The 25,528-nt window shown below is 44.6% G+C and overlaps 1 protein-coding gene across 7 annotated transcripts in view; it reads right to left on the minus strand.

The window, feature by feature from the left end:
• Positions 1-25,528, minus strand: part of TXK (TXK tyrosine kinase) — a 79,654-nt gene that overhangs the window by 29,964 nt on the left and 24,162 nt on the right. For 4 of the 7 annotated variants that reach the window (XM_089325388.1, XM_089325390.1, XM_089325389.1 and 1 more), the window contains 8 exons: positions 23,284-23,338; positions 22,194-22,296; positions 21,312-21,517; positions 18,875-18,940; positions 11,062-11,116; positions 8,220-8,299; positions 6,677-6,804; positions 900-974 (listed from right to left, as the gene is read on the minus strand). In XM_089325388.1, the coding sequence (XP_089181514.1) occupies positions 900-974; positions 6,677-6,804; positions 8,220-8,299; positions 11,062-11,116; positions 18,875-18,940; positions 21,312-21,517; positions 22,194-22,296; positions 23,284-23,338 (768 nt within the window). Of the gene's footprint in view, positions 1-899; positions 975-6,676; positions 6,805-8,219; positions 8,300-11,061; positions 11,117-18,874; positions 18,941-21,311; positions 21,518-22,193; positions 22,297-23,283; positions 23,355-25,528 lie in introns of those variants that run through there. The other 3 variants (XM_089325392.1, XM_089325391.1, XM_002709422.5) reach the window with 2 other exon arrangements.

Consider the following 25,528-nt stretch of genomic DNA (forward strand, 5'->3'; position numbering starts at 1 on the left):
AAGCCACACTCTGCACCGTGAATGAAATTCTCAGAATAATGAGGACAGGAAGAAGCCAGACTCTGAAGAGTGTGCCAGGTCTGATTCCATTCATAGATCAGTCAAAACCAGGCAAAACAAATCAAGTTGTAGACTTACGAACTGTGTACTGTTGTGTATGTTAAAGTTGGTAAATCTACTTTTAAGAAATTAAAGATAACCATGTATAACTTAAATAAATTGCTAGCGGTGGGCCTTTTTATTACATATGATATCTATGGGACAAAGGGATGATCTACACATCCATTACACCCTGAAATCATGTAAGCCAATGAGACTGAATCTTGGTCACTTGTCACACAGATAATTTATTACCCTTTTTCTTCAGCATATACTGAGTCCCACTAATGAGAGCTGTTTAAGGAAATAACATGACACCAAGTTAGAAAATCGATTCTTTCAACTCGCAGTTTTGCAAAACCACATTTGTGTAGGATGTGGTTTGGATGAAACACTGTGCAAGTTTACTTGGAAAAAGAAAAAGGTGAAAAGGTTCCTTTTAGCAGTTCTTTTCAGTAGACTCTCTTGGCAAGCCATCATCGCCCAGCCACCCTTGTGGCCAGAAAGCAACACCACAAACATCCAAATAAAAAGAATTGCAATTTATGAAAAGGGTTCAGAATAAGGCTGATAATAAATAGGGAAATTTGAAATAAAACTGAAATGTTTCTTCTAAGACTGAAACTGCCCTTATGAAATGCATCTGTTTAGGCATCAACGATGGGGATTTAAACTTTGAAAAGAAATGTATCTAGAGATAGACATTTCCAAAGGGCTGAAAAGTTAAACAATCTTTAGGGAACTTAGGAAAATGCTTCTCTGGATCTGCGGGTTTCCTCAGTTGGGTGTGCACACCTTACCATAGCTAAAGCCAGCTGTGGCCGGTAAACAGTTGTCCATCAGACCAACTGGGGAGCGGAGACGGGTCATGAGACCTGGGAAGAAAGAGAAATCAGTATTTCAAAGCTAGCTATTAATACAGGAGGAATAAACACATATACTAGAAGCTAGTACCATTCTTCAAATAATTAGACAAAATAATTTATTTTACAAGTTAGCCTATTTGCTCATTTTTCCCATTTGAAAACCATTGTTTTAGAAAAAATATAGGTTCATTGGACTCAATTTAAAGACTCTAAGAGAGTAGAAAGATGGCCAGAAGGATCTTTCATAAAATCTTAATATACAGAGATACTTTAAATGATGTGTTGGGGCCAACACTGTGGCACAGCAGGTAAACGCCGTGGCCTGAAGCACCAGCATCCCATATGGGCACTGGTTCTGGTCCCGGCTGCTCCTCTTCTGATCTAGCTCTCTGCTGTGGCCTGGGAAAGCAGAGGAAGTATAGTCCAAGTGCTTGGGCCCCTGCACCCATGTGGGAGACCCGGAGGAGGCTCCTGGCTCCTGGCTTTGGATCGGCTCTGGGGAGTGAACCAATGGATGGAAGACCGACCTCTCTCTGTTTCTACCTCTCTCTGTAACTCTGTCTTTCAAATAAATAAAATGAATCTTAAAAAAGTAAAATAAAATAAAGGGGCTGGTGCTGTGGCGTAACAGGTAAAGCTGCCGCCTGCAGTGCCAGCATCCCATATGGGTACCGGTTCAAGTCCCGGCTGTTCCATTTCTGATCCAGCTCTCTACTATGGCCTGGGAAATCAGTAGAAGATGGCCCAAGTCTTTGGGCCCCTGCACCCATTTGGGAGACCCAGAGGAAGCTCCTGGCTTCCAATCGGCACAGCTCCAGCCACTGCAGCCAATTGAGGAGTGAATCAGCAGATAGAAGACCTCTCTCTCTCTCTCTCTCTCTCTCTGCCTCTCCTTCTCTCTGTGTGTATCTCTGACTTTCAAATAAATTAATTAATTTTAAAGAATAATGTGGGGGAAGTGGGATTAAAAGAAAAATTAACTTTGGTGCACAAAAAAATAAAATTGATACATAGGATTTTTATAAACCACATTTTCCATAAACCATTACACATTGTGATCAGTTTGGTGAACATCTTTGCAAAAATCTCTACATGCATAATCAAAAGCATATGTGCACCCAATACACTTTACAAAAATGTAAATGTGTTCTTATAAGCTTTTTATGTGAAGCATGTCACTGATATATGTTAAGGACTTCAATAATTGAACTTAAGATTATTTCCAAGATTTTCCTATTATAAAGTATACTTTACATTCTTGACCATAACATTTGGGTGTACCTCGCAAATTCTCACTTTAAACTGATAGGCCTTAGGACAAGAAGACAGCTAGGCTGCTGTTGTTGGCAAGGGGCCATCTCACAAAGACCACAAGGAAGCTCCCTCCAGGCAGATGGAACAGCGTGCACAAAGGTTAGAAGACAGAAACAAGGTTGGCCGGTATAAGAAAAGAAGCACGTATTATATGCCTACTGTGTCTAAGACACTACTCCGGGTAAATCTCAAAGAGCTCAGCAGATCCAGGACTGGTCAGACAAGGCTGAGAGACAGAGGGCTCTGTCTCAATGAAGACAGGTAGAGAGGCCACTTCAATGGAAAGAAATAGGTGTGATGCTCTGGGACAGAAAGAGTACCTAACACACGGCTGAATCCAGTTTTCTGGCAGCTGCTATGAGTCTGACAGGTGGGGACAACCGAGGAGGGGAACGAGTGGAGGACATTCCAGGCAGAGGCGGGAGCATGAGCGGATACTGCGGCGTGGACAGCACAATGGTGGGTTCTTGAGCAGAACTCAGGAGGTAGCAGAGACAAGAAATCATCACTGAAAGACGGGCAGCATTCTGGTTACGACAGGCCCTGTAAGCCAGGCTAGGGAGCATTACTTTTTTTTTTTTTTTTTTTTTTTTTTTTTTGACAGGCAGAGTGGACAGTGAGAGAGAGAGAGAGAGAGAAAGGTCTTCCTTCCATTGGTTCACCCCCAAAATGGCTGCTACAGCCAAGAGCCAGGTCTCCCATGCGGGTGCAGGGCCCAAGCACTTGGGCCATCCTCCACTGCACTCCCGGGCCACAGCAGAGAGCTGGACTGGAAGAAGGGCAACTGGGACGGAATCCGGTGCCCCAACCGGGACTAGAACCCCGGGATGCCGGCACCGCAGGAGGAGGATTAGCCTAGTGAGCCCGGCGCCAGCCGAGCATTACATCCTGCAGATGACCCAGACCTATTGAAAGATCCCAAAGAGGAGCTGACACAGTGGTGTAGCGGGCTAAGCCTCCACCCACAGTGCCGGCAACCCACAGGGGTGCTGGTTCATGTCCCGGCTGCTCCTCTGCTGGATCTGAAGAGGAGCAGCTGGGACATGAACCAGCTCTCTGCTAACGTACCTGGGAAAGCAGTGGAAGATGACCCAAGTGCTTGGGCCCCAGCTCCCAAGTGGGAGACCCAGAAGAAGCTCCTGGCTTCAGATAAAACCAGCTCCAGCCGTCGCAGCCATTGTGAACCAGTGGATGAAAGCCCTTTCTCTCTGTCTCTCCCTCTCTCTGCGACTCTGTCTCTCAAATAAATAAATACAATCTTAAAAAAAAAAAAAAGAAAGAAAGAAAGAAAAAAGAAAGAGAAAGAAAAAGAGAAGGAAGGATCTATAATAACTAATCTGAAGTTAGGTATTAAGTAGAACACAAGCATCTTTTTAACTTCAATACTTACTTTTATTTCAAAGGCAGAGAGATGGAGAGGGAGACAGAAACAGACATATTGAGATCATTCACCCGCTGTTTCACTCCCAATTGCCGGCTGAAACCAGGAGCCCGGAGCCCAGTCCAGGTCTCTCAGGTGGCTGGCAGGGACCCAAGTACTTGAGCTGTCACCTGCTGCCTCCCAGAGTGCTCAGCAGCAGACTGGAACAGAAGCACGGCCGAGACGGAAACCCTGGCTCCTCAACGTGGGATGCATGCGTTCCAAGCCTGGTCTTAACCTCTGTGCCTAAAGGTCTCTCCTCTGCCAGCTCTGAAGTTATTACTTGCGGAATGGTTCTTCTGGGACTTGAGGGACGTACGGCTGATGGCTTGGTGGTCTATTGCTCTCTGACAGAATGAAACCTGTCACTCTCTTTGCATTGCTCCTTTTTCTGGGAAGACAATGAATTACCATGTGCTAAACTGACCAGGGGTTAGAAAGGAGGCAGGATGGCCAGGATTCCAATTCGGTCTCAACACTGGACCCTCCAAATGTCCTCCCATGATGTGGGTAGCCTCTGCCTGACGGATATGGGACAGCTGAGCAGAGCCTCTGGAGCCAGTGGGTTCGAGGCCTGAGATTTCTGTGGGTTAAAGTCTCGCCATAGAAACCTATTAGCTGTGTGGTCTTGAGAACGTTACCTCCAGGTGTTTCCTCGTCTGTATCATGGAGACACGGACAGCTCCTACCTCATTGGATCATACTGGAGATTAAATAAATACACGTGAAAGCCCTCAGAATGGGGCCCGACCTAGAACATGTCTTTAACAGATGTCCGTTCTTTCTGGGTCCCTGCCTTCTCGTCTACCTTCCTTCTTTCGGATTTCTTTCCTACTCTCTTTTCTCTTTAACAAAACAGCCATGTGGTTCCACTTTTCCAATCCCTGGTTTTCAATATGTGCTTCATTGACCCAGTTTTCTCATTTCAAAATCATCTTTATGGTATTTAACCCATTATAAGGATAATTTATGGGCATTATAATTAAAAAATTCAAACCCTAAAGTGTCCCTTATCCCCAGCCTTGATCCACAAAGGTAAACACTAGCAGTTTACAGTCTACTATAACCATATTCACTTAAAAGTTACTAAACGTCAAGGCCAGCTCTGTGGCACAGCAGGTTAAGCCACTGTCTGCAGTGCCAGCATCCCACATGGGTGCCAGTTCAAGTCCTGGCTGCTCCACTTCTGACCCAGCTCCTAATGCATCTGCGAAAGCAGCAGAAGATGGCCCAAGTGCTTGGGCCCCTGCACCTTTGTGGAAGACCTGGAAGAAGCTCCTGGTCCCTCATCAGCCCAGCCCTGGCTGTTGCAGCCATTTGAAGAGTGAACCAGTGGATGGAAGACCCCCCCCCTCCCTCTCTCTCACTCTCTCTCTTTCTCTCTCCCTTTACCTATGTGTAACTTTATCTGCTTTTCAAATAAATAAGTCTTTTTAAAAAGTAATTGTTACATAGTTTTCCTGTGCACGCATAAGTATTTTTTTTATAAAAATGGGACTGTGATCTGACTTCTCTGTACTTTCTCCCTTTACTTAATAACTTCTCACTCATGTCTTTCATTGTCAGCACATTCTGATCCCTTTCTTTATTTCTTATCCTCACTATGTAACCGCTCTTTCTTGAATTTTTCTTTTAAAAAAAAAAGGTTTTATTTATTTATTTGAAGGTACAGTTAAATACAGTGAGAGGGAGAGACAAAGAGAAAGACCTCCATCCGCTGGTTAACTCTCCAAATGGCCAGAGTTAAGCTGATCTGAAGCCAGGAGCCAGGAGCTTCTTCTGGGTCTCCCACGTGGGAGCAGGGGCCCAAGGACTTGGGCCATCTTCCACTGCTTTTCCAGGCCACAGCAGAGAGCAAGATCAGAAGTGGAGCAGCCAGGACTTGAACCAGTGACCACATGGGATGCCAGCACTGCAGGTGGAGGATTATCCTACTATTCCACAGTGCCAGCCCCTTGAATTTTATCTTTGATGGAAGGAACAAGAGGAGTGGAGGAGAAAACAGAACTGACCACCTGCTTGGAGCTTTCTGTGTGCCCCCCCCATCCCACCCAGCCATTGTGCCCCCCCCCCACCAAACTCCCTGTGACCATCTGAGATATCCATGAGGACTCATCCCATAACTGGCTAGAAATTTCCTTGGAATTCTTCCTGATATTTAGAACTGGACAACCAGTGGCCTCTTTCCACAAGGGCTTTTTCTGCCAACACAGTTTTGCGTGAAAAAAAATTTATATATATATATATAAATTTATATATAATATATTTATATATTTTTATATATTTTTTATATATATATATATAAAATAAAACAAGAGGAAAAATTGCATTGGGTTCCCAATTCTGTAATGCTGAAGTAAGAAAAGTCCCCCTCCCCGCAGGTGCTCAGAGTGGTTCAACCAAGGTTGGGTGAGGGCTGAAGACCAGCGGTGTGGTTGTGATCACTGTGGAACTTCTGGGATCCTGAAACTTTCTGTAGAGCGAAAGAGCAATGATTGCAGACAACAGCTGGAGAAGAGAATGCCTCAGGAGTATTTAAGCCAAAATGTATCCGTGAGAGGCTGGTTTCTGTGTTTTCCAAACAAGAAAGGACAGAGAAAGACTTTAAGGCAATTTTCTATTGTGATTGCCTGAAACAGAGAATGGACTGAGTGGACAAACGCGGGAAGCATCAGTATTTCAGGTATGTGAAATCCCATTACATTTACCCCCAAGTCAAGAGCAAATGTGTAATGACCAAATGGCCTTTGAACTTCTGTCGGCTATCCTTTTTCTAACCTGGCAGAAAAATCAAGACTCGACCCATCTCTTCCCACTGCCTGCAAAAACAAAGGACCATCAAGAAGGGCAATTGCTCAGAACACAGATTGCAGTTTCTGCAGGGCCGTTAGCTCGCGTTGGGCGTCTATTACCCAAGATGCCTTGCCCATGCAGGGCGTGGCTCCCCTGCACGCCGCACCGGAAGTTCCTCGCTTACCCGCCGCGTTGTGCTGGTGGTACCGGATCAACTCGGGAATGGATGGGAAGAGGTGTCTTTCAGCCACGTACCACTGTCCCGAGTCATTCCTTTTGATCTGATAATGTTTTATCATAGCCTCCGTGCTTCTACAATCGATAAAACGTGAATTAGTAAACAAGCCGGAGATACCCCTCGGAAACCAAGACCATTCATCAAGCAACAGGTCCTTGCTGCGGAAACTCTCATCCCACAACACCACACACGAAGGGGGATTGATGTCCATCGACAGACGCCTCGCTGCCCCAGGGAAACCCCTCCACTGACTTTGTGTGCGCCGCCTGAGTCAATCTAACTTCAGCCAAAGTTATCTAGGTGACAAGTACAGTGTCCCAAAAAGTATGGCTCACGATGAACGTTTCGAAACATTTTTTTGAATATCAAGTACTGATTAAACAAAGAAGCCGAGGCACTGTGGGAGCTGGGAAATGGGAATGGTTGGAAAACCAACACAGGGTGCGCTAGTGCGCAGCTTATTCCACGGACGGCTGGGGTGAGAGGCTGGGAGACGCACCTCAGAAACTCAGAACTGACCCAGGGAAGCTTAAAGAACCACTCGTCACTGATGGAGGGCTGCTCCTGGGATGTTACCTCCCAGAGACTTGCGGCTCAGCTCGGGGCCCTGCAAGTTCCCCCAGCGGGAAAAGGTCCACGTCAGAAACCCCAGGAAGCTGTCTGAGCGCAGGCGGTCTCTCTGCAGGCCAACGCCACAGGAGTCCTAAGGAATCGGAGGAGACCACCAACACGGCCTCCTACAACCAGTCTGACCCCCTCCACTGAAGGTGGAGAAGGAGATGAGGAGGCTAAGTAATCATCCAGTGTCTCACACAGCCTGCCAGGGATACCACGTGGACGGGCCAGTGTTCTGACTTGCAGGCCAACAGTCATCTCCCTGTACCTGTACCAGGCCTCACTTACACTCTCCGTGTGATGCTGTCTCTATTTTTAAAACAAAACAAAAAGACCGCCCAGGGATTATTTTGATTTTTTAAAAAGATTTATTTATTTTGAAAGGCAGAGCCACAGAGGGACATAGAGGTAGAGAGCAAAGCCACCACCCGCAACACCCAGCATCCCAGATGGGTGCTGCTTCAGTCCCAGCTGCTCCACGTCCGATCCAGCTCCCTGCTAACAGCCTGAAAAGCAGCAGCAGACGACCCAAGTGTTTGGGTCTGTGCCCCCAACATGAGAGGCCCAGATGGAATTGCAGGCTCCTGGCTTCCGCCTGGCCCAGTCCTGGCCGTTATAACCATCTGAGGAGTGAACCAGTGGATGGAAAAGCAATCCCCCCCACCCGTAACTCTTTCAAAAAACATATATCTTTTAAAAATTATTTTATTATTTGGAAAGCAAAGTTACAGAGAGAGAGGGAGAGATAGCAGTTGGAAGACCTCTCCCCCGCCCCACGCCTCTCCCTCTGTAATTCTGATTTTCAAATAAATAAATAAATCTTTAAAAAAATTTAAAAAGACAGACGTCAAGTAATCAAAATCAAATTGCTTACCTCCTGGCTTTTATAAACACGGAAATTGTGTAGGATCCCAAATGTCTTGAGTCTCTGACAATAAATGTACCTTCTTTAGACTGCAAAACAATTCACTCATTGTACAAGTGTATTCCTTAGGAAGACAACCTGTATCTCAGTGACGAAAACAAAAGCTATACCAACTTACTATAAGTGACTTACTGTCGTCTTACAATAAATAATGAGATTATTTTTACAAGTACACATGATCTTTTTAAATTGACACATAAAAGTTACACATATTTCCAGGTACAGTGTGATATTTCAATACCTACAACACCATGTGGTCATCAGCTCAGTGTAACTGGCATATCCATCACATTGTACATTTGTCAGTTCTTCATATTGGGAACAAACAAGATCTTCTCTAAGAGCTATTTTGAAATGTACAATTAATTGCTGTCAATCATAGTTACCCTACTGACAAAAGTACTTGCTTTTCTCAATAGGTGTTCAACCCACCTGCAATTATTTTTGCTTGAGGTAGGGACTCATTATAATTTTCCTATATAAATAATTGGCATATAGGTTCTAGAACAAATTGGTCCTCAAACCTCAGTGATTTGTAGTGCCTGGAAATGCTTCTCTAAATTAACACATCTGGTGTAACCAACAGGGGAGCCTTTTTTTTTTTTAATAAAATAAGGGGATTCTGAAGTTGATATGGACAAAAAATATCAGCATATTTATGAAAAAGAGGCTGACCATGTCAGAGATAAACTCAGTATTCAAGAAGAGCGTAGTGGGGCTGGTGCTGTGACATAGTAGGTAAAACTGTTGTCTGCAGTGCCGGCATCCCACATGGGCACTGGTTCGAGTCCCGGCTGCTCCACTTCCGTTCCAGCTCTCTGCTATCACCTGGGAAAGCAGTGGAAAATGTCCCAAGTCCTTGGGTCTCTGCACCAGCATAGGAAACCTGGAGGAGGCTTCTGGCACCTGACTTCAGATTGACAAAGCTCTGGGTGATGCGGCCATCTGGGGAGTAAACCAGTGGATGGAAGACCTCTTTCTCTCTGCCTCTCTGTAACTCTGCCTTTCAAATAAATAAATAATCTTATCAAACATATTAAAAAGAAAAGGAAATTAAATCAGTTATCTAATACCTATCTTTTTTAGGATCAGCATGTTCAGACTATTTTACAAGAAAGATAAACCTAAGCATTAAGGAGTAGATAACTTTCACCCAATATAAACCACTACAGAGACTGGAAAAAGAGACAAAGCCCCATCCCCCACCTCATTTTATGATGATGGTTTAACTTTTATGCTAAATCTAGACAAAGATGATCAAAAATTACAAGCCAGGCTTACTTTAAAAAAAAGATTTTTTAAAAATTTATTTGAAAGGCAGAATTAGAGAGGGGCAGAAGCAGAGAGAGAGAGCGCGCGTGCTCTTCTAACTGCTGGTTCACTCCCCAGATGGCCGCAATGGCCAGAGCTGTGCTGATCCAAAGCCAGGAGTCAGGAGCTTCTTCCAGGTCTCCCATGTGGGTACAGAGGCCCAAGGACCTGGGCCATCTGCTACTGCTTTCCCAGGCCATAGCACAGAGCTGGATTGGAAGTGGAGCAGCTGGGACTCGAACCAGTGCCCATATGGGATGCCAGCACTGCAGGCAGTGGCCTTACCTGCTACACTACAGCACCGGCCCCCTCCTGGCCCACTTTTGAACACAAAAAATACTAAATAAAATATTTAAAGAGTCTAACCAAAATTTAAATATCTCCTAAGCAAATAGGATTTAACCCAAACTTATTTTAAAAAATAGAAGTTGCAGAGGCAGGCGTTGTGGTACAGTGCATTAAGAAAAATGAGCAAAGGGCACGTCCCAGAAGGGGGAGCCCACATGGCCAAAAGAAACACGAGAAGTTGCTCAGCTGCACTGGTAATCAAGGAGATCCACGACTTTTAAAATACATACAATTTCTCAGCCAATGAATTGAGGGAAAAGTGTGAAACAACTAAGAGTAGGGAACTAGTCTATCTTATTCCTTGTCACAGTGTAAATCGGCACAACTACTTTGAATCATTGAAAATATCAGTGATGCTAAATCTGCACATCACCTGTGAGCAAATAATTCAATTTTGTCCTCTTGGACAAGACAACATTTACAAGGCTGTTTATTGCAGCATTGTTTGTGATGGTAACATGTCGCGAACAATTTAAATGCTTTTCAACACTCAATTCATTTTTATAGACTCTCTGGATTTCCTCAACATCTAGTTGAAGTGCATCATGACACAGTACCTCTTGCCTAGTTTCTCAGTTTGACTCTGCCTTTACTCCCCTCTATATTTACTGACAGTTGGAAATTTAAACTGTATGCACTTTTGTTTTGGTTTGACCTAAATGAGCAGTTTTGATCTGAGTTTGCTATTTTGACCATCCTGCTCTCCCCTTTGTTTCCAAAGAACAAAGAAACTGCAGCTCCGTGCATTTTTCTGTACTTGTGTTTTTAACGAGTGTATGTCTGGGGCCTTTGAAGCAAAGGTTATGCAGACAACCCAAACATGGGCTGTCCCAGCAGGACGCACTCTGCTGTGGGGGAAGCACTCTCAGCTTGTTGGCACTGAAATCATTTCAGGAGAAGCATCATTTCTGAAATTATGAAGAAAGATAACAGAAAACATGATTTGTTACAGATGTATCAGACTTACAACTTATCAGAATATGTTCAGCAGGGATGGAGTTTTAATAGTATTTTAGGACCAGAAAGAACAGGAAGCAATCTACCTGTTCAGTGGGTTAAAGGCTTTGAAATGTGCCCCTCTCTCTAAGAAACTTTGAAAATATTCACTGACTGTCCATGAACACAGTGTTACCTCTTGTCTCAGCAGGCGCTCTGCTTGGTTTCTGGTAATGTTTCTATGGTACCACCTGCAAAAGCAATAGAGATTTTTTTTAAAATTTCATATGTAATGCTTTCAGAACAAAGACCTGCTCCATTTCCCTCACTTTTCAGAACTTACTTCCGAACTGATCTTTGAAATTCAGTGACTTTTTCTTTTTAGATTCAAATAAGCAGTAAGGTACTATCATTGGTCAATAAAGCTTAATGCAAAGTTATTCATTTCAAGCCAATATCTAGTGGATTCCTTCATATCTTAATTCAACTTTCTGTTACACATTTGGCATGCAGTTTTGAATTATTTAATGTGCTATGAAATTCCCTAAAAGGTATATAGTTAGGAAGTCACCACGTTCATCAGTTTCCTTTGGAAAGCAAACCACAAAACAGCCATTTCTTTCCTCTCAGGAACTTCCTATAACAGGCTTTGACATGTGCTATGCCAACCTTTACAGAACTAAAATGGGTTCTGCCTTCTCTCACATTCCTAAGCACATTTACCTCCTGGCAGCGTTTGAGTAGAATTTGTAGCTAGCAGAGTACATGGACCACCCAGTATATGATCCTGCCCCAACACCCTGCCCTGCCCCTCTCTCCCTCCTCACCCTCCCCTCATTCACTGCACTTCAGCCACAATGGGCTGCCTCCCTTCCTCAAACTCACCAACTCTCTGCATGAAACATGTCAGTACACTAGGCTATCAGAACCACACACACAGTAAAGGTAGTTAAAAAATAGTCTAAGTTAAACAAGTGGTTTGATATAGCAACACGTAGTCCATAGGCACCTGTTGTACAGGAAAGGGACAAGGAAATGGTAGGAAAAAAAGAAAGAACAATTGAAAAGCATTTACTCAAAATGAGATTTTAAAAACAGATTTTAAATGTATTCTAATATTACCAGAAATATGTTTTTGTGGCCAGCGGAAGGAAGGAAGCACGCATGCCTAACCACACCGTCTGTCGCTGTGGGTGCATACATGTCCGCCAATTGGAACACCTACGCTTCACTTAAGGAAGGAACCCACCTCATCGTGTGGGCTTCCCCTAACTCCTAGGAGTCAAAAGACGCCACTCAATTATAGCAGTCAAGCTGAAAAAGAACTTTAGAAGAACCACAGAGGCTACAGAATGATTACAGACGATTCTAGACAAGGTAATCGGATCACTCATCACTCACTGCTCTTTTGGGAACAACAACGAGAGGACCTCAAAACACTCATGGAAAATGGAGTTACAAGAACACAGAAAAATCAGAATTTTATTTCTCAACGTAACCTCCATCAACTGCAAGACACTTTTGTAGGTGACGCTACCATGCGTCTGGTCAAGTCCGAAAATAATTGAGGGTCCTGGGAACTTAAAGATGCCAGCGCAGCCTCGTTCACGTTAACAGAAGAAAAATGGGTGACTTTCAAAGGTTGGGTTTTTTAAATTGGGAAACAAAAAGTCAGAAGGAGCTGAATCAGGACTCGAGTGTAGATGCCTCATATCTTCTCCTAGGAACCCTCGGGAAATCGCCCTCGTTGGACAAGAGGGACGAGCGGGAGCAAATGCTGGGGGGCAGGAACACTCCCTGGTGGTGATTTCCTGGTACTTGCTCACTGAAACCTTGGCTGACTTTCACAAAACACTCTCATTAAAAAATAACTGGGTTTTTTCACCGTCCCCCCAGGAAGTTAGCGGCGAGATGCCTTGCTCTAGCTCAGTCTGCTTTCTGTGGCTGGGTCCCTTCCATTCGCAGTGGCCATTATTTTGATTGTTCTAAGTCTTCAGGGTCAGAGGGCTAAGCCACATTTCACTTCCTATTCTAATGCTTCAAAGAAATGCTTTAGAATCGCTCCTATTTGTTTAAATTTTCCATTGGAAGCTTGCTCTTGTCTGCAGCTGATCTGAGCGGGACAGTTTAGGCAGCCAGCCAGCAGAGAGTGTGCTCCCTTCAGTTTTGCAATATGAACTACGAGCTGAACCAGTTCAGATGTGTTTGGTGTTGGTTATGGAGTCTACTGATCATTATCACTTCTCTTCGATTAAGGCACAAATAAGATTAATTTTTTCTCACAAACTGATATAGATGGTCTATCACTGTGGGCTTTATCTGCAACCTCATCTTGTTCTTTCCTTTTTCTCTTTGCAAAGATTTATTTGTTTAAGAGAGAGAGAGAGAGAGAGAGAGAAAGAATTTGGTTCATGCCCCAAATGGCTGCAATGGCTGGGGCTTAGCCAGACTGAAGCCAGGAGCCTGGAACTCCATCCAGGTCTCCCATGTGGGTGGCAGGGCCCCAAGCACTTGGGCCATCTCCCACTGCTTTCCCAAGCCATTAACAGGGAAGCTGGATCAGAATTGGAGCAGCAGGGACATGAACCTGTGCCCATAAGGGATGCTGGAGTCATAGCCAGCAACCTTACCCACTATCCTATCTTGTCCTATCTTAAAACAAGTTACCAATTTATAAAATGCTGATTTCCTTGGACCAGTGTCCTCACAAACTTTCTGTAAAACATCAATGATTTCACCATTTCTCCACCCAAGCTTCCACCATCAACTTCATGTTTGTTCTTTAATTTTAGCAGAACACATCTTGCTCTGCTAGGAGCTCTCTTCAAACTTTTGTCTGATCTTTTTAGTGCCTCAAACTAGATCCCGTTCGGGCATGTTTACAAGAAGTGAACATTAAGATATGTCAACACAAAAAAAGTTTTGAAATTCATGCCTAGTTTTTTCATAATGTTCATTTTCCACAAACCTTTTGAAGACCGCCCCCCAAATAATGTTACACTGTGAACACCAATCAGCACTTTGTAATGAATATTAATAGTGGAGAAAAGCACCTCAAGATGATTCTGACATGTCTCAAAGCAAGAGGAAATCATTTTAAAACAAACGAGGTAGTGTTGGAAGCACAGAACAGGCTGACAGGGGTTGGTTTTACAGCTGGTCAACTTGTAATATTTGGATATTAAGAGTAAACAAATAATAATAGTTCACTAAATGACTTGAATCTGTGAGAATCCAAGACTTCATAAGGATACTCAAAACAGGAAAAAGCTAACGTAAGTTGTGTTTTTTGTTAACTCTGTTGCTGTGAAGTCATTTATGATAATGATAAATAAGTAAATACGTTAATTCTGCTTAAATATACATTAACAGTCTATCCATATGCATACATTATTATAACAACTTCAGAGCAGTAACCAAAGAATCAGATATAAGTATTTCACAAATTCATCTCTTTTTAAAATAATGCAGAATTCTACTAGGCAGGCAAGAGACTGAAGGAATGCAATTTAGGGACAGTTGGGAGCATATTTTAGAATCTCAGCTATGCAAATCACATGATAAAAGCTGGAAGAGCTTTTTTTTTTTTTTTAACATTTTATTCATGTGAAAGGCAGAGTTAGAGAGATCTTCCATCCACGGGTTCACTCCCCAAATGGCTACAACAGCCAGGGCTGGATCAGGCCAAAGCCAGGAGCCAGGGGCCTCACCCAAGTCTCCTGTGCTGCACATGCCCAAGCCCTTGGGCCATCTTCTGCCACTTTTCCCCGGCACATTAGCAAGGAGCTGGATTGGAATTGGAGCAGCCAGGACTTGAACTGGCACCCAAATGGGATGCCGGCATGGCAGGTGGCAGCTTAACCTGATTTGCCACAACAACGGCCCCTGGAAGAGTTTCTAGGTGTTTGTTTGTTCTTAAGGATTTATTTATTTAAGTAGAGTTACAGAGGGATAGACAGAGATCTTCCATCTGCTGGCTCACTCCTCAAATGGCCACAACAACCAGGGCTGGTCCAGACAGAAGCCAGGAGCTTCTGGGTCTTCCACACAGGGGTCCAAGAACTTGGGCCATTTTCCACTGCTATCCCAGGCCATTAGAAGAGATCTGAATTGAAGTGGAGCAGCTGGGACTTGAACCAGTGCCCATGTGGGATGCCGGCACTGTAGCCTGGAGCTTTACCCTCTCAGCCACAGCACTGGGCCCTCTTTGCTTGTTTTAAAGATTTATTTACTTGAAAGGCAGAGTTACAGAGAGGCAGAGGCACAGAGAGAGAGAGAGAGAAAGGAAGAGAGGGAGAGAGAGGGAGGGAAGGAGCGAGGGAGAGAGGTCTTTCATCCGCTGGTTCACTCCCCAGATGGCCACAAATGGCTGGAACTGCACCAATCTGAGGGCAGGAGCCAGGAGCTTCCTCGGGTGGCCCATGCAGGTTCAGGGGCCAAGGACTGGGGCCATCTTCTACTGCTTTCCCAGGCCATAGCAAAGAGCTGGATCAAAAGTGGAGCAGTCGATTTGAAATAGGACCCATATGGGATGCCAGCACTGCAGGTAGTGGCTTTACTTGCTATTCCACAGCGCTGGCCACAGGTCCTGTTTGTTTTTAATAGCTAGGTCTGTACTTCTGAAACCTACACAACACTAACTAAAGCTAATGGCAAATCCTGTGGACACAGGAGGGGGATGGGACCTACTTTTTTACTTTTTAAATTCAGCATATCCAGCTATAGTTCAGTAGAAATATGTTACATATTTGTGTGTGTGTGTGTGTGTGTATGCACTTCTTGGGTCTGATGCCTAATCTTTCTGATCAATAAATAACAACACTGTTTTGGATTTTTTACCTAGAACCTTGATTAGATCTGAGAAAGTGAATCTATTTCCTTTAGTGACTTTTTAACCCTGAGAAGATCAAAGATCCAGTGCAGAGACGATGAGATCATTAACCCATCCTTCTGCAAAGTTCAGGACAATCAATATGTTTATTTAAAGTATCTATAGGTTTAAGAGATTTTTTTTACTCTGATTTAACATGCTTTTTTGAAACTTGTTGGATGAAGCCAAAGAGAACTTAACTAATTTTCTAAATGAAATTTATATTGTAAGAGAACTTGATTTCTCACATTTATGAGTTTAATTTATTAAATTTCCAGGATCATGAAAAGACTTACAGAGGGCTTATTAGAATTGTAGATTTGCCCTATCAGGAATGTGAAGTACTTAAAAAGTTAATTGAATGTATTCCGTTAATGAATGCAGATGAAATGTTTCAGGAAATTTAATTAACTGAGCTTATAAATAGGGATATTTGTTTAAGGACATTTAGTAGGTTAAGTTTGAATTAAGGTGCTTGTTTGCATTTATTTAGACTTACAATATCAAGATTTACAAGTTGAATGTGAGGACTTACTGAAAACTAGGTTTCTACTTGTTCTGTTGGGGATGTCTATTTCCATTAAAAGCATGGTAGCCACAAACCTTCCCATGGTCAAAGCCCCCCACCCCCCAGACCCAGCAGCCCACACTGAGAGAGCACACCTCCCCCAGTGCCCTCTGAGTGTCTCTCCCAGCCCTGAGACTTCAAGTCACTCCCTTGGAAACCCTTCCCCAGCCCAACATCTGCTCCATCTAAGCCACATCCCCGTCACCCTGTTTTCTCCCATGATGTTCCAGACTGCTGCTTGATAACACCATAATACAGAATTCTGTAAGACAAATAGAAGTTGACCAAATAAAGTGATTCAAAGGGCTGAAGTAACTAAAGAATGCTGTACCCCTATAATTCAAGGCAGGCTGGGTCAGACTGTAAATGTCTCTTTTGTTAGTTTAATATTTCGTAGAAGTAATAATAATTGCTAGAGTATATTGAATATATGCTGTATAAGATAGGTATTTATTGTCTCCACTGTTCAGATAATTCAGAGGTTTGGAAATATTAGGTAACTTTGTCCAGAACCAACACACTAGCAAGAGGTGAGGCAGACAAAGCTACTCCCACTTCTAAGCTCACATTTCAACCTCAGGCAGTTATTTTCTGTAGTCACTACAATAATGTTTAGCACATACCGATAAATTCTAGTGATTGATAATAATCACTATATCTCCATTTTACTAAATTTTTTTAAAGAAAAAATTAATGTTCCCATAAATGGATTTATCAAAAAGAATGATTTTTAAAAAGACACATAAATCAAGGTCCAAGGAAATAAAACAGCAACTCCAACCTCGGAGTATTATAATTCAAATGACCCTGTGTCAGGGCCAGCGCCACGGCTCACTAGGCTAATCTTCTGCCTGTGGCGCCGGCACCCCAGGTTCTAGTCCCAATTGGGGTGCTGGATTCTGTCCCGGTTGCCCCTCTTCCAGTCCAGCTCTCTGCTGTGGCCCAGGAAGGCAGTGGAGGATGGCCCAAATCCTTGGGCCCTGCACCCTCATGGGAGACCAGGAGAGGCACCTGGCTCATGACTTCAGATCAGCGCAGCGCTGGCAGTGGTGGCCATTTGGGGGGTGAACCAACGTAAGGAAGACCTTTCTCTCTCTCTCTCTCTCACTGTCTAACTCTGCCTGTCAGAAAAAAAAAAAAAAAATGACCCCATGTCCACAAGCCTCCTGAACAGAGAAAGCAATGAGCAGATTACTTACTAAGCTGGTAACACTGCTTGGTGGTGAGTGTCCATTCACCAACCACCAGGCACTGTGTTAGCCACTCTCATGTGTGTCCCCTTTAATACCCTACAAAATTCAAACTGTGCTACTGATATGAAAAAAGTCTTACTTTTCTAACCTTTCTTGGCAGGAGATTTCCATATAAAATCTCTGACCTGGTCTTCCAAGAGATCTTTTTCCAGTTGAGCTGCTTCACCTGGGGTGACAGTGCGGCTCCCCCTCCCGGGTGGGGGCAGGGAGCATAATTGAGTAACAATAGCAGGTGGTTGCAGAACTGTTGAGAGTGGGTCCAGCCCCTGAACGCTATAGGGCTGAAATCAATAGAGTGGGCATGGCACGTTAAGTGAGGCAGGGAGAAGACAAGACCCCCAGATGGAGCCAAGGGTAGTGAGTTGGAAGAAAGAACACAAACAGCAAATGGAGAAATCTGGAAATGTGAAGATGATGTATCACGTGACCTGTGGGCGTCGTCTTCTCTGCTCCCGAAAGACCACTTGATTCACCAAAGCTCTGGAACCTGGACTTGTTTTAAGAAGGGGTGCACTGAGTCTGGCCTCTGGGTGGGCTTAAATTAGTAACAAGGTCAACCAAGGAGGTTCTCATTCGATCTCTGCTGCCTGGTTCTCAGAAAAGCACTCAATGCCTCAACTTGCATCGTCTACTGCCACCTGCTGGAAGAATATGCTAATCACAAAACATGTGTCCGGGGATGGGGTCACATACTCAAACTGAAACACCTGACTTCATTACAAAAATAGGATTCGTCTCAGCTTTGCCACTCTCTGCCCATAAATCAATCCATCATCCTTAGTTACTTATCTATATACTAAGGGGATGAAAAGTGATGAGCTGCTCCTTTCAAGTCCACAACTGTAACAAAAAGAGGTTTCAAGCAGAGCCCTAGTGAACCTGTCTCAAGTTCTTCCAAGCTACAGCACTGGCCTCGCTTCTTATCTACAGCTATTTCTAAAATAAGTAAAAATATTAGTCAAAATATAGTAGTTTGCCTATATTGTACATCCAATTTGTTACTCATTAAAACTTTAACATCATTATTTTAAATTAAGCTTTCCATGTAGGACATAGAGGAAGACACCAGTGCCAGATGAGTGGTTGGCTTCACTCTGTCACTGTTGAAAAAAAAACAGTGGCTGTACAGAACAAAACAGGAATAGGTTGAAGAAGTTTCTGAGTCAACCAAAAGGATCAAAGATCTTGATCCCTGAAGGTGCCAAGTGTGTTACTTTCTGTTCCTCTCAAAACCAAAAACAGCATCGATACGTGTGTGCAGCCAAAATGTGCTGGCGTTCACAGGTTAACCATAGCGAGTGCTTTGGAGGAGACTTACTCATAGATTTCTAAGTTGGTTGGTTTGTTTTCAGTCACGTAGTTGCTAGGGATAAAGCCTTCGTTCCTACAACAAAAAGAACAAAGCAAAAATCAAAATACTTGGAACGTTTAGGGCATTATCGTGACAATCTTTTTCATCCTAAAGGATATAAAAGGAAATCAAATCCATTTTACTGATTTAATTGTTAGAAGAAAATAAAACCTCTGTGCAACAAATACTTATCTACTGACTTAATCATGTACTTTAAGAGGTTCTAGGACTCCTGAAAGATTTCCAAGAGGCAAAGTAGCTCTTAAATGATCATTTGGTGTCACGGTGGCTAGCTTAGAAAAACAGCTTCATTCTTTCTCATTGCTGCAGAGTAGTCCATATTGTCAACTAGATCATCTAGTTAAGCCACTCCCTATCGCAAGCAATGCTATTCAGAAGTCGTTGCCTATGCCTTCTTGCGCACATGTCAGAATGGTTCTCGACGGCAGATACCAAGCAAGGAAACTGCCACGTCGTTGAACACGTGCACTGTCGGTAGACACAGCAAATTGCCCTGAAGGACGATACACCAGCTTACACACCTAGGACCAGGCCAGGGTGCTCTCAGTCACTGCCACCTCCCCACATCTGGAAATACAGGAAGATCTCCAAGACTTGTTATTGAGGGAAGAAAGGAAGTGGCAGAACAATGTACAAAATGTGATTACAACTTAGGTAAATTAAATCCATAATACCATATATTTCAATATGGGCATGTCAATACATTTTTGCAAATTATCTGGAAGTGGACCCACTAAGTGGATAATGGTGTTCACATCTGGAGAAAAGGCTGTAGGTAAAAGCAGAATTTGGGCATGATTGGGCATGACTTGCCAATTGTTTTCAAAAACCATTCACTTATTGTTAACTGAGATCAAAACTAAATACTGCATTTCTTTTAGAATCCAAAGCATGCCAATAGCCAGCATGCCAGTTACAGTCCTGAAACTACTATGCCTTTTAGTTTTTTAGATTTATTTATTTAAAAAGCAGAGTTACAGAGAGGAAGTCTACAGCCACACCACCCTGAATACGCCCGATCTTGCCAGATCTCAGAAGCTGAGCAGGGTAGGGCCTGGTTACTGTTTGGATGGGATAGAGAGAGACCTTCCATCTGCTGGCTAACTCCCCACATGGCTGCAATGGCTGGGGCTGGGCCAAGATGAATCCGGAAACCAGGAGCTTCTTTCGGACTCCCATGTGGCTGGCAAGGGCCCAAGCACTTGGGCCATCCTCCGCTGCTTTCCCAGGCACATCTGCAGGGAGCTGGCTCAGAAGTGGAGCAGCCAAGACACAATCAGCACCCACAGGGGATGCCAGCATTGCACACAGCGACTTGACCCTGCACGCCACAGCACCAGGCCCTGTTAATGCCTCCTTTTCCACGGAAAAGTCTCCATCATGTGTCGAGCCCAATCTAAGTCTTAAGAAAGCCAAACAAGGAGAGAATTTAATTCAGAACAGATTTGGTATTTTTAGATGCACCTAATACTCTGTACTTACAACCTCCAAATGTTGGCAAATATCAAAGTGCAATGCCAGCATTCTCTCCAAGGTCCCAGACAGCCCTCAACCCAGGACTCCTGACATCTGGAATCTGCTGGAACTGACCCCATGAAATCTATTCGCATCCCAGGGCCTTTTTCCTTTCCAATTTATTTTTGCAGCCACTGCACTGTTTGCTTCCAAAGTTAGTTCTTGTAAAAATATATATGTGTAAAAGTAAATCAGACACTTCCAGCCTAACAAGAAAAAAAGGCAAATTGGGGATGCTTTTCCGGCACAGCAGGTTAAAGCCGCTGCCTGCAATGCTGGCACCCAACGTCAGATCACCAGTCAGAGCTGCTGCTGCTCTGCTTCTGATCCAGCTCCACACTAACAGCGTGGGAAAGCAGAAGATTGTCCCAGTGCTTGGGCCTCTGCCACCCACGTGGACAACCCAGAAGAAGCTCCAGACTCCTGGCTTCAGCCTGGCACAGTCCTGACTGTTGCAGCCATTTGGGAAGTGAACTAGTGGATCGAAGCGCTCCCTCCCTCCCTCCTTCCTTCTCTCCCCACTCCCCCTTTCAATAAATACAAAAAGGAAAAAAAAAAAAAAAGACAAATTATCCAGTACAAATCAAAATAAGAACATCTATGGCAGAAATGATTCCCATTTTACAAACAAGTGAAAACAGAGAGCAAGCGAGCGACTTTCCCAGGGACACACAGTAGGGACAGGAGGTGACGCCAGGTGGATCTGTTTTAGGGACGCCCGAACCCCCTGGGCACTCTTGTTCTCTTTGGCAAAGGGGGTAGTGTGGGGAACCCGCAGCAGATGAGCCGCCCGACAGTCTTCTCTGTGTCTGGACGTCTTCAGACGCTGCAGCAGGAACGTGTTAAGGACGCGGTCACATTGTCTTACCCTAAAGAGTCCCTCGCTTTCCACCAGTGACGGTCGTACTTCTCCAGGATCAGGTATTCGTGTGCTCTCTTCAATGCCAGGTTACAAGGCTCTCTGGGCAGAAAATCGTAAAGTGCCTTGACTCGGATCCGCTCCTCAGCAAGCTCAGAGGGTGGCAGCGGAGGAAGCGGCTTGCGCTTGGATGGCTGGGTCCGGTCCCTGCTGGACTGTGCAAACCAAGGAGGGAGTTGTTTTACTATTGTCTTGCTCATGCGTACTGAGAAAGAATCCTGGAGGTAGCCAGTTCACCTGCTGCCTCACTTCTGCCCTGCAGCGCCCCCAGGCGGAAGCCAGGATAAATGCAGGGAACGACTAACTAAACCAGCTCCCGGAGATCACCAGTTTTCTGGCTAACCTTGAAGTTTTTCATGTCTCGAGTCTTAAAATATGATTTACTCTTCGTTTCGCTAGCAGGATTTTTCCCTCTCGGGAGAAGAAACACAGCCCTTGGTGTTCAGGCGCTGGGAGGCTGTGCTTGTGTTACTGCTACTCTCACTTCCTGAGAACTCTGTCCAAGCGCTCACGGGCCAAACATGAATCCCGACCTCAAAGTGGCAGTAGCCGGGAAACCACTTTTCCCATTCATTGCTTCAAGTTCTATCTTTAAATACAGCAGAGTAAGTTACTGACTGGTGGGACTGGTGGGTTTTTTTCCTTTCACTTTCTCCTCGGGCATTCATTCATGGTTTATTGAGCACGTATTATGTGCCACCCATAATGTTGGGTTCTGGACACGGCAACAAACAGGACATCATGGAGCACAGACCCTAAAACACCACGCTCCTGGGTCCCCGGTGCCCCCCCCCCCCAGCCTTCCCCAGCCCCAGGTGAAATGAGACTCACTTGATGCTTCCTTGACCACTCGCTGAGCCAGGGCCTGCGGTGCGGAGCGTACTTTTCTGAAAGGTCTTCATCTTTGCTCAAGCTGATTTGTGTTCGCACTTGACTGACATTGAAAAGCAAATGGTCATAAACAAGTCTATCAAATGTATCTACCACTTCCCTGGTTATAACAAAACTAGTAGGAAAATCGAGGTCTCTTTCCACCTGCTTCTTTTAATTAGCAGATCTCCCAACTCCATCTCCTTGGGAAAATTATTAACTCAGAATCGGATATTTCCCATCCAGAAATTAGAAATGCTAAGAGGACCTAGGGTTGTTAGGACATAAAAACCAAGAAAACATGTCACATGCTTGATACAGTGTCTGGTCCATATTAAGGGCATAAAATTATAATCATGATCATGGAAAGTTACTCTGTGTCTGATAGTGCATATCACTGTACGTGCACTACCTTATCATAAACAGACATAGGATAATGGTTAATACTGTGAGTTTCAATACCAGTTCCACCATTTCATGGTGTGGCCTTGAGTCAACAACTTAACCTCTCTAAGTCTCAATTTTCTCACCTGTAATGCGGGGATTTTAAAAACCTCCGTGCTTTTAAGAGTTACGTGAGCTCATAGACATAAACATCTTGACATCATGCCTGCATACGGGATACGCCTACCTCATGATAACTGTTCCCAGGAACATGGTGCCTTGGATGCGATTCCTACTTTTGCTGGGAACCCATGTTTAAGATACACTGCTAGTTTTAAGTAGATACTCAGATAACTAAGAGAGGATCCTTCACCCTTTGCAGTGCAGAATAGAACACAGACGTATAAAGACACACGTGCAATAAATATTAAGTTGAGAACCAAGGTGCACGCTGTGGGAACGCAACAGAAGAAACTAAAATCTAATAGCATCAAGTACGGATCAGAGTTGACCTGGGCCTTTAAATGAAGGGGCATTCAGCAAAGACAAAATGAGAGACGCGCTCCCAGACAGAACAGTAGTGAGGAAGAGACACGGAAACTCAGCAGGTAACACAGAAACTGTGAACGAGTTCATTTCCCAGAAGCAGCCCTGCGAGTAGACTTACCGTTTCTGCACGGAACAGCAACAGCAGCAACAGAAAATGGACTGGATGGAATTATCTGAAAAACAGATCATTCTCACCAGTTAGAAAGCCATGCCTCTGCGATGTCGGACGCACAGGACTGGGGGTGCTGGATGGGGAGGGAGAAGAACTAGTGTAACATGGATGTCCTGACTGCTGTCACTTGTGAAAGATAAAAAGTGTCACCAGAGGGGAAAAAAAATCAGTCATTGGCACCCTGGCCACTGTGGTTTCCCTTCTCAGGCTCCCTCCCCTGGCCTGCTCTGTGCATTTCCTCAGTCTCTGCACGAGAAGTGACCAATGTCTTCTACTTGACCTTCGACAGGCCTGACACTGGTTAACTAACAAGTGTCCAAAAGAATAGGATTCCTAAAAACAATGTTCTCCTAGGAAATCTGTTGGCAGGGACTTGAATAAGGTCCATCTCAGTTCTTTTATTTTTTTGAAGATCTATTTTTATTTATTTGAAAGGCAGAGTTAGAGAGAGAGAGAGAATGAGAGAGATCTTCTATCTGCTGCTTCACTCCCCAAATGGCTGCAACAGCTGGGGCTATGCCAGGCCGAAGCCAGGAGCCTGGAGCTTATATCAGGTCTCCTACGTGGGTGCGGGGCCCAAGCACTTGGGTCGTCCTCCCCTGCTTTCCCAGGCACATTAGCAGGGAGCTGGATCAGAAACATCACATTTCTTTAAAAAGTTTTATTAAATAGGCCTTCAAGTTTTCTACGAAGTAAGTCCAGCTATAAACTGAATTGGCTTACTTCTCCAATGCCCACAACAGCCTGGGTCAGGCTGGTCTGGGCCCAAGCTGGGAGCTGAGATGCAATGCAGGGCTTCCAGTGAGCTACCTGCTGCCTCCCAGGGCACACACTAGCCGGGAGCCGCAGGCAGGACCTCAGCGTCCAGCCCAGGTACTCTGACGTTTGTCAGCCTGCGGGTGTGAACCTCAGTGAGGCCCAATGCTGGCCCCTAAACAGAATATACAGAGAACTGGCTACGGAATCCAGGTCATGCTTACGCTTTCATTGTCATGGTTTTCCTTCCTAAAGACCATAAAGAACTGTCAAAAGAATGTTTAATTTTCATAGAAGCTGTATTTCACGATCACCTTGTACTCGCATATGGACATCTGAAAATAAAGGGTGATTAAGGCCGTGGAGCGCATTAGAGATGAACGGTAGCTTTGAGGTTGGGCAGACCTGGGATTTGATCCTAGCCCTGTGAATGACTATATTTTGGATAAGTCCCTTTATTTCTCCCAGTCTTCATTTTTCCATGCATAGCACTGGGATTAAACAATCCCTACCGCCCCTGAGAAGCCTTATAGGGCAGAGGTCGTCTCCAACTTAGTGACTGCGTAAACTTGGAGAAGCTAGCGAACTGCCTCAGACTTCAGTTTCCTCATCCGTAAAATGAGGATCGCAGGACACTCACCACTTACACGACCACGAGGACTGAATCTATGAACGCAAAGCACCCAGAACAACCCCAGGTTTGCAGTCAGAGGCCAATCAAGAACACTGCATTAGCTGGGTAGGTGTGAAAATTAAATTAGATATACTCTTTAAGTTCTCTGGAACATATTATCAATCAGGAACCCAACAAGAGCCAAAGGTGGGGCCAGCGCTGTGGTGTAGTAGGCTAAGCCTCTGCCTGAAGTACTGGCATCTCATGTGGGCACCGGTTCATGTTCTGGCTACTTCTCTTCCTATCCAGCTCTCTGCTATGGCCTGGGAAAGCAGTAGAAGATGGCCCAAGAGCTTGGACCCCTGCTGCTGTATGGGCAACCAAGAAGAAGCTCCTGGCTCCTGGCTTTGGATCAGCCCAGCTCCGACCGTTGTGGCCATCTGGGGAGTGAAGCAGTGGATGGAAGACCTTTCTTTCAGTTTCTCCCTCTCTCTGTCTGTAACTCTACCTCTCAAATAAATAAATAAATAAAATCTTTTTTTAAAAAAAAGAATCAAAGACATGCTCAGAGTGGGGTAAACTGAGAAGGGCTTTGTACAAGGGGAAGTCATTACAGAGATGCAGGCAGAGCATAGCAAAACCGCAAGCACAGTGCAGGAACCCAGGGCAGGGCAGGGCCCGTGCCCCCTGAAAGTGAGAAGTCCTGAGGGGAGGGGAGGGGAGGGGAGGGAACTGGAGCCTGGAAGGAGAGAGTGCAGTGCACTGGTCTGTCAAGGAACGCAGATGGCCCAAGGAGACTTCACAGGGGGCAAATCAGAAGCA

Source organism: Oryctolagus cuniculus, chromosome 2, assembly GCF_051225735.1.
Source record: "Oryctolagus cuniculus isolate XC-2025 breed Fujian yellow rabbit chromosome 2, ASM5122573v1, whole genome shotgun sequence".
In the NCBI taxonomy this organism is placed as follows: domain Eukaryota; kingdom Metazoa; phylum Chordata; class Mammalia; order Lagomorpha; family Leporidae; genus Oryctolagus; species Oryctolagus cuniculus.